At 36.2% G+C, this 15891-nt stretch overlaps 1 protein-coding gene across 5 annotated transcripts in view; it reads right to left on the bottom strand.

Annotated features, from left to right (window-relative positions):
- LOC145673563 (uncharacterized) overlaps positions 1-15891 on the bottom strand; it is a 33139-nt gene that overhangs the window by 6595 nt on the left and 10653 nt on the right. For 4 of the 5 annotated variants that reach the window (XR_014128787.1, XM_081743388.1, XM_081743392.1 and 1 more), the window contains exon 2: positions 14086-14638. Coding sequence is in view for 4 of the 5 variants with exons in the window: in XM_081743388.1 (XP_081599514.1) it covers positions 14086-14573 (488 nt within the window). In the remaining variant the exon portion in view is untranslated. The remainder of the gene's footprint in view (positions 1-14085; positions 14639-15891) is intronic. The other variant, XM_081743390.1, reaches the window with a different exon arrangement.

The following is a 15891-nucleotide window of genomic DNA, read 5'->3' as shown; positions in this document are numbered from 1 at the left end:
TGAAAAGGAGTAAGATTGAGAAGTATCCATATATCTCTATTCTCAAATAAGAGGATGTAATTTGTTTAACTATGTCAAATTGAGCAATCATTTGTATAGTGGCGGACATAAGTCTTTGGCCAGGTAATGGCGACTGCTACCAAACATGTGCAGAGTATGAGAATTAAATCTGCCATATCGGTAGTTTCGTGTGGAGAAGAAACAATGCGAACCAAATGTTTAAAAACAACTCAAGCTTTTAATATAAACTCTGCCGAAGATTGCTCACTTATATCATTATGAAAGAAACACGAAAGACATTTCGAAACAAGAAAAGTAACATATACCTTCCCAAGCGGAGGCTCAGAAACATAACGTAATCGAGTAAGGACGAATCATTTACCGCACATAGTGATCGTGGTTCTGTGGTCAAGGCGCTTGACCAGTAATCTGGATGTTCCTGGATCGAATCCACGTCGGGCATTATTTTTTACTTCAGGAATTTTGATGGCGGCGATGACACACATTTTATTATCTTCAGAAATTTGAATACTCGGATGTTACAATACTTGAACTATCAAATCTACAGGAATAATAATACTAATAATAAGAATTATCTCGTAGAAGATTAAAAATTAGAAACTTATTATCGCTCAGGTCATACCATTACAAGCAGAAAACTTTAGGGGGAAAAAAGCATTTCGGTTTGGTTTAATGTTGATCATGACAAGAAGAATTTCTCAACTCGATTCTAAAACAAACCAAACAATATCGGGATGAGAAAACATTTTACATTCGAGACGGGAGAAGGCTAACTCAAATTATCGTCTCGCTTTGGAGATGAGAATCGAGACGAACAAAAAGAATCGTAAACATTTATCGTTTTATCTCGATTCTCGAAATAATGTATCCACTTTTTAAGTAACAATTGCTCTCTTGACTCAATTTTGTACGTTATTTTGTTACTTTGTATTTCAGAGCTCACTGAATTATGGTCTGTGTATATATTTTTGTAGCAAACCTTTTATAATTACATGTGCAATCACTAAAGGTTAGTACATTATATCACTTACTGTTCAAAGATATTCAGTTTTTTTTATAGTTATTTTCCTTATACCGCACAGTGGAATATTTTCTACATGAAACTTTAGTGGAAAGCTTTAGTCTAATTTGAGTAGCTGCAGAGGTATCTTATGAAGCCATGGAACCCCTTCCCCGAAATCCCTACATTTAAGTAAGGTTTGCAACTTTAAAACTTTTAGTACCATTATTATTATTATTGTTATTATTATTATTATTACTGAAGTGTTGTCAATTTTATGGTTCACCCTGTTCCACCCAGCTCCCGGGTATTGGATATTGTGCTGAACAAACAACGCGTGTATAGGTTTTCCCCGGGTTCCGCTTCCTACCACTTTCTTTATTCCAATATTTCTTTCATTCTCATCATCGACGTGTTCTGTAGCTTAGCCGGCATAACAATTACTTAAAAAAAAAAATTTCTTACGGCTCTTCTGAGATCAGGATCCCTGCCTTCTACACGAAATTTGCCTCGAAACTTTCGTTTTAATATTTAGATAGTTGTAGGGACGTATGCAGATGGTGTCCTGACACTTCTCTCCAATTCCGACTATTTTGTACCTTCAACCTAACGATACGGCGATTTTGACAGATTTTAATACAATGTGTCGTCATACCGAATTTGATGTCTATATTATTACTATTATTACTGAATATTTCAGACCTAAATACTAAGTACTATTCCAGTGCAAATAAGCATACGGAAGATAAGGAAATGAAAATAATGTTTTTGGACCCTCTATCAGGATGAATTTTCTTATAAGAGATACTGTGGAAACAAATCAGGAGGAAAAGGTGTCAGCTACTGGATAATATGAAAATCAAACCTTCGGAAGCCTTAACAGAAACTAAGTAGGATTTCTGTATCACGATACTCTCTCGATGTAACACCTATTCTTTAGGTAAGAGACATTAGATTATGTATGCTTTATATTGATATTTTAACATAATATACAAACAAATATAAAAAAATAGTTCCCATTTATCAATTTATGTTGAACGAATGTATGGAACGTGTTGAAAATGGCGAACGAAAATATTATTATTATTTCTAATAAGAGTAGAAGAACACAGTAACAATTTCAGAATAACGTTTCATTCAACTTCATGACTCATACTAGCCCTGGTTGATTAGCCGTTTGTATCCATGAATTGTTTACGAAACACGTGAAGTTTTCAAACAGTAGGAATCGAGATTGTAGACTGTGACGTCATATTGTTAGTTTTCCCTGTGAAAGAAGTCGTTTGAACTCTAACATTTAGGAACGAGAGAAATTGACTATTATTCATTTCATTATACATCACAAATATCAACATTTAAATTATAATTTTTTTCTGAATATCCTTGGAGAGAATCGAACCGCGGACCCCTAACTCACGAAGCGAATGCTCAAGCCATTATCCTAAGACCGCTCTTTTTAAGTAACAGTCAAGAAACACTCGCCTATGTAGCAAATTGCAAACGTTTACGATTCCAATATTTTATTAACGATGAAACACTGATTTCGGTCATGATAAAATACTGTAGTCCAGTGAAATCAAGTTTAAATTTTTTAAAAAAAAGGACCGAAAGTAGCTCCGTAATGTATCTATTTATATTCGGTTATTCTCGTTTTACAGGTATTTCCAGTTAACCTTTATTTTACGGCTGTCACTACACTGCCAGAAAAGTAAATCCGTTCTTTACCGCGTGTCACTGTACTGACACAGGCGAAAGGTTTACTTTGACCCGCGAGCACACATATTTTTTTTTTAAATGATGTGCCTTATTGTATGAAGAGATAGTCCATAGTGAAAGGAACCAGAAACGTTGGTTCTCAACCGGTGTGCTCGCGGGTCAAAGTAGACCTTTCGCCTGTGTCAGGACAGTGACACGCAGGAAAGAACGGATTTACTATTCTGGCAGTGTACTGACAAGCCGTAAAGTAAAGGTTAACCTGAATGGCAGGGACACGAACAGGGATACATCAAAGAAATGTAATATTTCAAAGACTTTTCCACCGGGAATCGAAACTGAGACCCCGCCTACGAAATTATCCGATGGTTGGACTGCCTAGTTCGTTCCCAAGGCAAGTAAGCTTGAGACGGACAACATCGAGTTCGTGGGTTTTCTCCGGCCACTCGCACAATTTCATTTCACCAATTCGTTCATCATAATTCACTTGCATCAATCATAGTCTTCCTTAAACTAACAGGCATAACCGTGGGACATTAAACGTAACGATTCCATTTTCAAGTTGTTAACCCAAACCAATCCAAATCGAAAAACAGTTGTATTTTATATTGCTCATTAACGTTTAAAAAAAATGTAGAAAAAATTATGGCGAAACGTAATTCCATTCAAAAGTAAAACAGCAGGCTCATAATACATTAATCTAAATTAAAACCATTACACATCGTTTGGAACTTTTCCAAAATATGTACGGATATTCTGAAAAGTGCTAGAGTTGTTGTAAGTCAGTGAGTCAGTGGGTCAGTGGTCGTGGGTCAACAGCATGTGACCCACTGCGACCCATCACTCACCATGACCCACTGCGGCCCACCACGCACCAACCCACTCTGCTCACTATATTGTAGACAGCATCGTCTGAACAGCATGTTTCTTTTAAGACTCGACTCTAACCATAGAAACTAAAAACACGTTTCTGATTCGTTGCAGTTTGTGATTCTCCAAACCAGGTCTGCAATCAGAGGAGGTAGAGAGGACGTGGGCCCCTAAACGTTTCGTGGCACCTGCAGACCTCAACACAGGAAACAATTTAGATATGTGTAAAATAATTTTTAATCACTTGTTCCCCTCTTAACATATTCATGGACCCTATAAATCTCTGTGGCTGGTTGCGGGCATGGTCCAAACCTTCTGGCGTATGTATTGTGTATTATAGTTGTAAGAGAAGAAAATTGTCACCTTGTTGGGGCTGAAGAAAATCGAAAAAGCAGCTGAGGTAAAATTTATATCATGGCAGGCAAGGTGGAACAAAATGAGCCCTGCGGGGCTTCTAATCCGTTCCTACTACTTCTACTACTACTATTACTTCTTCTTCTACTTATACAGTAGAATCGTATAGCAAAACTGCACGCGTAACGTAAGCAAATCACAATTTGAGTATTATTTTTTTTATAAAAAACAGAAATAAATTCTTGGGCCCGGGTTTGAACCCACGCCAAAAGAAATAATTTCTAGCGCATTGCTCCAACACGCACAACTACGAAGACCGACAGTAACAGTTATTTTATTTCTGCTGTATTTATATATCCTACGTGGCGAGAAAGTGATAACTGCAACTAACCACCTCCTATGACTAGGGTTGAGCGTGATTTTAAAATATGCTTCTGAACACGGGTGAATTTGTCTACGTTTTACTTTCAAGGATTTCATTTCCCTTTTTCACTTGTTTCTGTTTACTTATCTGAGATGAGTATCTCTACATGAAACAAGAGCATGAAGTATTTTTGGATATTGATATTTGTAATTGTAATAATAGAATTAGGACTTATACTACTACTCGAACTACTTCGAAACTATGAGTTTTTAGAGGAACTAACTCCAGGAAAAAATACATTTCTGAATCTGCGATATATAAATTAATATATAAGAAAAGGAGTAAATAGTGTGCCTAATCCTTACGGCCAAATTGAAATCAAATGAAATGAACTTCGGTATATAGTTAGGCTTGATTCAAACTAGGATGCTATCATATTGCTTTCATTATAATAATATCCTAAAGTATAGTGGAAATCCGAATTTTAGCGAAAAATAATTGAGTATCTTACAAGCCGTTCAACTTACGGAGCTGAAATTCACTATATTAACTCTTTATTGAAAATTAACAGAACGTCTCCTACCATTTTCTATTACTTCTCCCTTATGAGGTATTGTCTACTACTCTATTACTTCTCCTTATTACTTCGGCACTCTGTAAATATGATAAATTGATACTGGGTTAGTTTGTAAAAATAATCAAAAACGATCGATATTAGTTGAGACACAAACAATACAGTGCATCATATATCCATATATGCTTACCATCAGGGGCGGATCCAGGGCGAACTTCTGCTGGGGCGGTGGGATGTAATCCTGATACTTAGAGCTACATTTAAGAGAGATTTAGGAGCTTCAGCCCTGACCTACACAATTGTGCAGATAGATAGAATAAAAAAATATATACAATACCGACCGAACATGCACAATTGTGTAGTTTAATTTTTCCGAAAGCTACTTTAAAAAAAAAATTAAATCATGTTTATGAGCATTAGTACATCAAACTAGGTTATGGAAACCACTACTCTTTCTTTTTTTATGCCCATGATTATGCCTGTTAGGCTAAGAGAACTGAGGATTAAAGCAAGTGAATGATGATGGAATTGGTGGGAGGAAACGGAAGTACCCCGAAAAAGCCATAGACACGACGTTGTCCACCACAAATGGATTATCTCTTTGTTAATTGATTTAAATTCATTTTCGGGAAAGAACCGCCTTGTTAGTGCTAGGGAAATTCCCGTAATTGAAAACGCAAAGTATCGGAAGTGAACTTCAACAATAAAACGATTTATTTTAAGTTCGAAAATATTTGCAATGTAACACATTTTGAAACATTTATTTTATAATACATGAGTTACATCTTTGTTTTAAATTAATATACTTGATATTCATATTCGCCAAACGTTGCTAAGGCTCCTGGAATGACTCGATCTACATTTGTTCGTTTGCCTATACCACATACACATTACAGGGAACAACTTTCGGTGTTTTAAATTTTCAGAGTAGAAGCACGAGACACTCTAAATTAGCTGTATATATATATTTTGGCGGCGATCAAAGTAAAATTTCAAAATGGCGACCATTTTTCAACTAGTGGGCAGGTTGCAATTTTCAGACTTTTAAGTTGAAATTTCGAGGGTAGAAGCAGAGACATTCTAAATTTGCTGTATAGATTTTCTCAGCGATCCATTGTAAAATTTCAAAATGGCGGCCATTTTTTCAAAACAGTAGTGAATGGAAAATTGTTGCAAGTTGCGACAACGACAATCTTGAAACATAAATCACATTTTAACACCTTTACCCCAAAGACATTGATATATTTCGAAAAAACCAACTAAACCTGAAAAATCTCAATTAAACCCGAAAAAACTCATATGGGTCCAGGTGGGTTGGGTTTTTTCAAACCCTGATCAAAACACGATTCGCATTGTTCACTTCGCCATAATTTACTGTCATGATTACTAGGGGTACGCGCGTTTATATTATCCTGACAAATGACTTGCTCTTCTCTACTTTCCGCAATAGCACTCCATGATCTGCTTCAACTCGGGTTAATTCTTGTTGCATAATTGTCATGTCATTGTTTCTCTTATCTTATTGAATATACTGCCAGAAAGAATTCTGAAAGTGATTCCCTGGATAATGAAGTTCCAAATTGCGACATACTAAAAAAAAAGCTTTTCATGCAGATGGCGAAGAATTTAAAGCAACGACTGATAGAGCCTGTCAGAAAAAGTAATGTGAAGGAGTGGAATCTCACATAAGAAATGAGCACAGCCAGTTAACATATCAGTAAAAAGCGATGCACAGTAGAGGAATCTCACACGAAAAATAAACATGCAGGTAGCTAACTTATCACGAAAACTAAATGCGCAAAAGAAATAAATAAATATTCAGGTAAATGTCTTGGTAGGAAAGATAAACCAACAAGAGAAAGAAATGATAGAGCAGATAACAACAACGAGTGGAACTTGTTTTATCAACACGTTGGAATAATTGTTGGGTTACCTTACATACTTGTTTATTCATATTGCTTATATTCTTCAGTAACTCACTTTCTATACTCCAAACATGTTCTCACCTGTTAAATACATTTGGTCACTTCACCTTTTATTTCATCCACTCGTTTAGTTCCTTCTTACTTCTTTATCTACTTTATTATTTATTCCTCTTGTTGGTTTGTCTTACCTGAATATGTATTTATTTCTTCTGCGCGTTTACTTTTTCTGATAAATTATCTACCTGCATGTTTATTTCTCCTGTGCATCGCTTTTTACTGATATGTTAACTGGCTGTGCTCATTTCTTATGTGAGATTCCACTCCTTCACATTACTTATTCTGATAGGCTCTACCAGTCCTTGCTTTAAATTCTTCGCCATCTGCATGAAAAGCTTTTTTTTAGTATGTCGCAATTTGGAACTTCATTATCCAGGGAATCACTTTCAGAATTCATTCTGGCAGTGTATAATGTTCCACTTCTATACAAAATTTAGGGTAAATATGCTTGTGTTGGCTTGTAAAGAAGGGTTCCCACCTGATATGGAGGTATCAAGGAAACCTGTAGACTACAGTAAGCTACCTACACTCGCTACCATCTGTAAGCATTTTCAAATATTTTCTCGAATGTACTTCCGTACTTGGTATCCTGCTACTTTAAATATCCCATCTTGTGTTCATGAGTTATTTACAGTATGAGCCTCATAATCTTTATTTATGCATATATGTGACCAATTGTTTATAAGACAATGTATGTACTACTGAAGTAAAGGTTATGTTCGTGAGCGAAAAACTAGTTATGCATTTAATAAGATCAACACAATATGCTGTAATGATCTTACTTTTATATTCTTTATTGACTATCAGGACTATTGAATTCTATTAGAAGTGATATAATATTTGTGTTATTTAGACTTTTACACTTATTAGTAAATAAGTAAGTATTTACGACGTAGTGCTAAATCCGGTTATAAGAGTGTGATCACAACAAACGTCAAACATTTTTCTGGTGTTAAGTAAAGAACCGATTTCATAACAAGCGTGTAAAATAAGTACACGGTAACGACTTGAGACCAGCATCATCATAAATATCGATTTAAGTAATACTACTAATACTTTTAATATTAATAGTAAAACAGAGAAGTTGACCAAGTTAAAATGTATGACACAGGACTGAAAATAATCAAATGAACGAGAAAAGAACTAGATTAAGGGGGGGGGGGAAATTTGCATAGTAACGTTTACAGAACTTTGTATCATTAGAATTAATACTGAAGAAACTAAACATTTGAAAATCCATATTTCTTGAGTTATAAATATATTTTTAGAATCCAGAGTTAGTACTAGAGGCGCACAGTAGAGAAAAATATATCGCATCATATATCGGTAATATTATAAATATGTTCTAGGGATATCAGCCAGGTGAATTGAGTTGAATTTGAGTTTAACGTCCCGTGTTATATGAGCTATATGAGACATGGACCTAACGTTTAAGGCGGAATCTAAACCACATGAGCTCCCGCCGGGAATCGAAACCGCGTCTCCCACGCCAAAGGCGCGTACGCTAACCGCTTAGTCACGGAGGAGCTCATCAGCCAGATGAAGTCCGATGATAGAGTCGACGTTTCAAGAATTCTCCGTTCTCGTCTTCAGGGCGATTATACTAACTACATATACTGTTTGTGTGTACTATATATAGGAGAGGTTTAAGAATCCGTGTCTTTGGTTGAATGGTCTATAGCTTGACGCTGATTGGTCGTATTCATATATGCTTTCTTTATACCTGGTTTCTATGCCTGGGTGAGTTGAAATCCTGTATCCCTGTTGATATTGTTGGTTTCTTGTACTATGGCAAGGGATTGTTTAATTATCCTATCCGAGTGGTTTGAGATATTCGAAATAATTTTAGTGTCTGAGAATAAAACTCTATGTCCTTCCGTTATACTGTATGTCCGCCTGGGCTGATATGTCGGGATGAGAAAGCTTCATGCATCTCTCATGCCCATGGTCCGAAATGACTGTTGCTTGAAGTGCAAGCGTGTTGGTGACTTTATTCTGCTGTGATATATGGTGAAAGCTGTTTCCATTAAGACAAAGTTCAGTGTGGGCAAGTTTTCTGTAAACACAGTGGCCCAAACTGTCATTACGTTTGCAACGAATGAGGATTTCTAGAAATGATATGCAGCCTTCTGTTTCTATTCCCATGGCAACATGAAAAAGGTATCATCAACATATCTCTAGAAACACGATACGTTTAATGGTGCTGATTCTAGTGCTTTTTGCTCGAAGTTTTCCATGAAAAAGTTTTCCACTGCTGGTGAAGGAGATGACTCCACGGCAACGCCGTCTGTTTGTTCATAGTACTGTCTGTCGAAGAGGAAATATGTGGGAGTTACTGGGGTCTTGAATAAATCAACAGTCTCCGGCGGGAAATGCTCACTGAGTAAATATAACGTTACTTGTACTGGGACTCTTGTATACACAGAGACGAAATCAAAACTGACTACGATGTCGTCTGGAGAAATGCGTATGGTGTTCAATAATTCCACGAACAAATGAATTCTTAACGTGGTGTGCATACTGTTCTACTAGCGACCTAAGAAGACGGGTGCGATATTTAGCCAGACGGTTAGTTGGCCCTCCAATCGCACTAGGAATGGTTCTCATTGGAATGTCAATCTTGTGTACTATCGGGAGTCCATACAGTCTTGGTTGTTGGCAATTATGTGGCGTAATTTTCTTACAAGCAGTACAGCCTAGCGGTACACCAAAAGAAGCAGAAGCAATGCGCCAGGACTTATGTTTGGCCCTGAAAAGGGCCAGATTGCCAAAACTCATGCCCTAAAAAGGGCCAGAATGCAAAAACCAATCATCACAAAAGAGAACAAAATTAATTAAGAAACTTCGTCACGACGCTAGCAATACTGTACTGCGAGCGGACAAAAGCAACGCAACATTACTCATACCCACTGAAGTCTACAGGAAGATGTCGGATTTATTCAACGACTCGGATTATAGACAACTTAAGAAACAGCCCACATACATTCATGAACGTAGAATTACCAACCTGCTGAAGAAAACCAACATACTAAAATAAATACGCATGAAAATTACGCCACATAATTGCCAACCACCGAGGCTGTATGGACTTTCGAAAGTACGCAAGATTGACATCCCAATTAGACATATTCTTTGTGGGTTTGGAAACCCAAATTACTGTGCGGCTAAGTACCTGATTACTCTTCTTCAACCGCTGGTAGGACAGTGTGAAGAACACGTCAAGAACTCATATGAATTCGTGGAAATATTGAACACGATACGCATTTCTCCAGACAACATCCTAGTCAGTTTTAATGTGGTCTCTCTGTTTACCGGGGTCCCAGTATAAGACACGTTACATTTTATCAGTGAGTACTTTTCGTCGAGGACTGTTGATTTATTCAAGATCACAATAACTTCCACATATTTCCTCTTCGACGGACAGTATTATGAACAAACGAACGACGTTGCCATGGGATTACCAGTGGCAAACTTTTTCATGGAAAGCTTCGAATAGAAAGCGCGAAAATCAGCACCATTAAAGACAACGTGTTTCTATAGATATGTTGAAGATACCTCTGTCATCTGGCCTCGTTGGAGAAATGCATTGCGATCGTTCCTTGAATTTCTCAACAATCAACGCAGCAACATCAAGTTTACCATGGGAATAGAAACAGAAAGCTGCATACAATTTCTAAACATCCTCATTCGTCGCAAACCTGCTGGGAGTGTGGGCCACAGTGTTTACAGAAAACTTACCCAGACTGAACTTTATCTTAATGGAAACAGCTTTCACAATACAGTCATTAGCACGCTTGCGCTTAGAGCAAAATCATCTCGGACCAAGAAAACTTCTCCAGTTAACTTGCACATCTCACGAAGACCATACTGGAGAATGGATACAAGGAAGATGACATTCGATTGGTCCTAAAAAGGGCCTTTTCCAATAAAGAAAATACTTCAGAATTTGAAGATCCAGTCAACATGGCAGTCCTGCAATACAGTGGGAAACTATCTGGAAAAGTTGCAAGAAACATGAACAGACACATCAAAATCATACACAAACCGCCTAACCTAACATAACCTACTCCGTCCACTTAAAGACGATTTGGGTCTTAAAACACCAGGAATACACTATATTCCCTGTGAATACGGGAAAACTTACATAGTACAAAAAGGACGAACAATGGAATATCGATGCAAGGAGCGTGAGAGACACATCAAGCTGTTTCATACGGAGAAATAAGCCCTGGCGGAACACAGCACAACGGAAGTACAAAATTTTATTTTCAGACACGAAAATTATTTTAAAGAGCTGAAACCACTGGGATAGGATAATTAAACGATCTCTTCCTATAGTACAAGAACCAAACAATATCAACAGGGGTGCAGTATTTCAACTCACCCAGACATCGACATCAGTTATAAAGAAAGCATATATGAATAAGACCAATCAGTCATGAATGCAAAATTGCAAAAAAGGTAAAATTTCAAATTCTAATCAATTTCTGCCATGAATAAAATAATAACCAATTGAACGTATAATACACATTCTAAATTTGGCACAATTAGCCGGCATCCCACGTAGGAAGGCCAACTAATTTGGACACGAACAAAAGATTTTCCTTTTCATATCATCATATAAGTCGAAACGGAAGGGAAGAAAGATGTAGAAATAAGAACACAACGAATCGATGAAATTAAAATTATAATATTGGGAGTTAAAAGAGGAAACTGAACACCGAGAAACATAGAAGAAAAATAGAGAAAAACATTTCATTTGTCGTAGGACTGTTAGAAGATGGAATAGTTAATACCTAATCGTAAGCGTTCCAGTCGAGAAGTTTTCTATCTCTTCTTAGTAGTTATGAATCATTAGGGCTGGAACGCATAAGGTAATATTGTGTTAAATATAGATGGGTTACACGTTCAATTAGTTATTAATGAATCCACCGAAATGCCATCAATACAATGATAATAACCAACAAAGAGCTTAAAACATCCCAGTGTAAGGAGTTCGAGAATTCCATCCGAAACATTAAGACATTACTCATCACTAGTGTAACGTGTAATCTTAATATTATACTTCTATTGAACAATTTAATCTGACATAAAGAAAATATTAGAAAATAATCAAACATTTCATTACAATATATTTCAGATTTGAAAAGGTTATGTGGTATCCGAAAAGCATGAATCAATAAAAATTTCATCCATGTAACACTCACTACTTCAGACCACGATCCACTAAGCCCACTATGTACCTTAACCTTAGTAAATTACTATGACCTACCACTCTTAGCAACCACTGTGGTCAACCGTCACTTATTATGTTCGACGTCTAAGAAACACTTGATGAAAATAAGCATTATATATTATCATTTCTTATCTGTATTTATTTAAATGTAATACATCATTGAATTAAATTTTACGTGGTGAGAGGGAAGAAAACACAAAGAACTTTCACATTTCGTTTCCAATGTGAGTGTGAATCTATATGGCTAATTCCAAAACCTATATTCCCTCTACAGTAACAGTACATCACGCCATTATGATATATGCAGGTTGAATATTGGTTATAGCTTGCCTAAAGGCAAGAGTCAAAACTGCATGAAACAAAGTTTCAGTGAGGGTCAAATGAAGTGATTTCCTACATCAGGCAGTTACTGTAGCTGAAAGCCTTAAATGTTTTCGTTCTTCATTCTCTGGTTTATCTTGCAGTTTCTATCAAAAGTAGTCTACTTGAAAATCTTAAAATTTTGAGTTAATAAATTTCTTACAGTCAATCACTGAAATAATTTAATGCTTACTTATTAAATAAACGTACAACAGCACACATTATATTAATAGAGTGTTTGCCCCCCATTTTATTAAAAAATTACAAAGTACCAGTTTCAATATTTCTCATTAAACGGTTAGGCGACTAATTATTATTAAAATAGAAAGAAAAAGCCCTAAAGTTATAACATGATAACATTTCGTTATAGAATAGGTATTGCTGTCTATACCTAAGCAAAATGAAGTATCGAAGTAATGTATTTCCTTGAAAAATTTGAAAGAGAGTAGTTAAGTATTTATAACTTCCTTCTCTTTGTAATGTTATCAAATTCTATCGATTTCAATTAATTTTAATCCTCTTAGATTCTCTTACCTTGGGCTACTTAACTGTCAACATTTATTTGTAGAATGGTTATTTTAAGTTTAAACATCCTATGTTTATGAACCCAGGCTAACGGAAAAGATGAAACGCTTAACAATAGTGCAATGAGGAAAGTGAGAATCACATCAGAACTCCAAGAAATCGAAGGAATCTATCGCGATTTGGGACAGAAACAGTAATCCCAATGCCGGAAGTTATCACACTTCCAGTGAGCAAACTTGACCCCGTAACATGGTCAATGTTCAAAGAACAAATGAAAGCGTTTTTTAACAGACCACATTTTTTTGCCTGCAAATGTCATACAAAAGTAACAAGAAGAAACCTTTTATCTATAAGCTTTACCGATGGTACAAGTGCATATTATGAGACACTCCATCTAAAGATATAACCTTCTGAGAAACGAACTTTTACCAGTTAAGTTAATGAGCCATATAAAATAGGCTACTTCTAAAAGAGGAAAAGGTGAATTTATGGTTGGTCTAGTAAGAGTTCGTTTGTGATGCATCAATATTAAAGCAATCACAATAAGTGAAAGGATTCTGTGACGTTAACAATCTTATATAAAAAAAAAACTTGATAATTCCTTCGTGTGATCCACATTTGGTAGTTTTAATTACTAAGGTGTTTTGTATATATATTAATGTTACAGTTTCAAAACCGATATATAAATGAATACTAAAATATGATTTTTATATCATGAAAACTTTTTGAGTGAGAAGGGAAAGATATAAATAATTCAACAAGGTACTGTTCCCTGTAATAGGAAAAAATTACCGAATATTGACATCACTCAGAAGCGTGTAAGTATTCAATCCTGATATTCAAGCCCAGGTGCAAGGTGGTTTATAGCAATTTACCATTATCTTTGCATAATTATCTCAGTGCCGAACTGTCTTACCTCCTACAATGATGCGCATTAGGTTGAATTATTTGTGTTCAAACGTTTGCGATTTCAATAACACAGTTTAAGGTAAAGGAAAAAGGAATACTTAACGAAGTATTGCAAGTGTTGAAAAGAAATATTTATACACAACATATCCGAGGTGAAATAAACGCATTTAAACGTACCTCAGGGCCTGTGCATTACTACCAAATTCTCGATTATTGCTTTCTTGAACATCCTCTTCGTCATCGTTCTTGTTTCCAATAGTGGCATACATGTGACTGCTTGATCCTTCTGTGATGTTTGTAACATCGGAAGATGTTGGTCTGATGTTACTGCGAAAACGTTCGGCACTTGCAAATACATCAGCCGTTGGTAAGCGCTTCACCAAACATATTGCTTTCGAAGTTAGTTTCCAATCTGATATCGTTTCATCTTCATTCCTTTCTAAAGCGATATTCTCTCCTTCCGATGCACCTTCTCGTTTCTTATACTCCACATGTACTGCAAGAGGGTCTTTATGGTCATAAGTGTTACTAGTACATAGCTTATAATTACATTCTTCACATGACTCATTTTCTGTTTTCATTTCAACTTTAATACGATTGTTTTCTGTTTTTAATTCAATTTTATTACAGTCAAAGTTGAAATAATGTGAGGCCATTTCGGTCATACAAAACTGTTCATGTCGGAGATTTAAAACCTTCAGCAGTTAATGTTTGAGAAAAACCAATAGATCTGAAACCAATAAGAAAAATATTATTCGCTTTAACAAAATATATGAATCGGGCCGGAAGAAAACAACGGTAACTGCCGCATCAGGTGAAATTCAGTAGTGGTTGGAATTGTTTATGGTCTACGGTGTTTTAAAGCAGTACTTTAAAATATCCGAAATTTTGCTACTACTTATACCAAAATAATGATACAGGGGAGGGTAGTCCACAGTGAGACATTTAAGTCTTCTCTGTAGCTTTTCGAGATTGACGCCAGATGTCTCGCTCAGTTGGAACCCTATCAGTTCGCAGTCAGTTGCTTAGTCGGCTTGTGCATGGTGTGGACGAGTGAGGAAATACAGGTATTTTTTTTTATTTTTTCACTTCTAAAGTTACGACTATTGTTGATTTAAGGCAATTGTTGCAAAATGTCGTCACGTTGTATTATATTATTGTGATGGTACAGTTCAAAAGAGGCATGATTTGTTTCGGTTCACTGCGGGTGAAAGCAGTCACTCGCTCTTGTTAATTGAATCGACTTGTTTTGTTAACCTTCTTAAAAGTACACACTGAGACACAGACATGTAGTACACAGTCAGACGGCATCTCACTGTGTACCATGCATGAATACGAAACTTGTCACTAAATATATTTGAGAGTAGGCCTCCAGAAGTGTGCCTATGAAAGGAATAAAGCCTAGCTTATAGCTACAAGCAGTATGCAAATTAACGGGAACTTTATAGGAGGATGAAGCGTATATATATTTCAGAAATTAATATAAAGAAAAACAAATCTTATTATGGTTATCCAACCCCTGTCAAGTTTTACAGGGGGTTCCGCCTCATCCTCGATAATTCGCACACCGGCTACAACACATTACTAATATTGTCATCGAAATTCTAGTAAGTGCGTTAAAAGTGATGCGCTTTTTAGTAGATTATTGGACTTTAGACCTATCTTTCTTTCCTATTGTTGAGTCTGTCCCCTTCTCTCCCTATTTTCTAGATGAGCAGTCGTTCAGGTTCATGAAGTTCGTCAACATAATCTTGATCACTTTATTAAAACAAGAGAATTTAAAAAAAATGGCAACCTATGCAAACAAGTGGCTGGACAACCAACTGTTTTATATTTGTTCGAATGTAATCCAAAGCAATATTTTCGCTCACGGCGTCATTGTCACGTATGTTTCAAACGTTTACTCACAAGCTCTGTGCAACTTTACGGGATAGTGGGTGCAGGGCCGTAATCAGAATACGTGGCGCCCGGGGCAAGCATTGT

This window comes from Thermobia domestica, chromosome 16 (assembly GCF_964235325.1).
Source record: "Thermobia domestica chromosome 16, izTheDome1.hap1.1, whole genome shotgun sequence".
NCBI lineage: Eukaryota > Metazoa > Arthropoda > Insecta > Zygentoma > Lepismatidae > Thermobia > Thermobia domestica.
The sequence above is the reverse complement of the archived record's forward strand: the minus strand, read 5'-3'. Positions and strand labels throughout refer to the sequence as shown.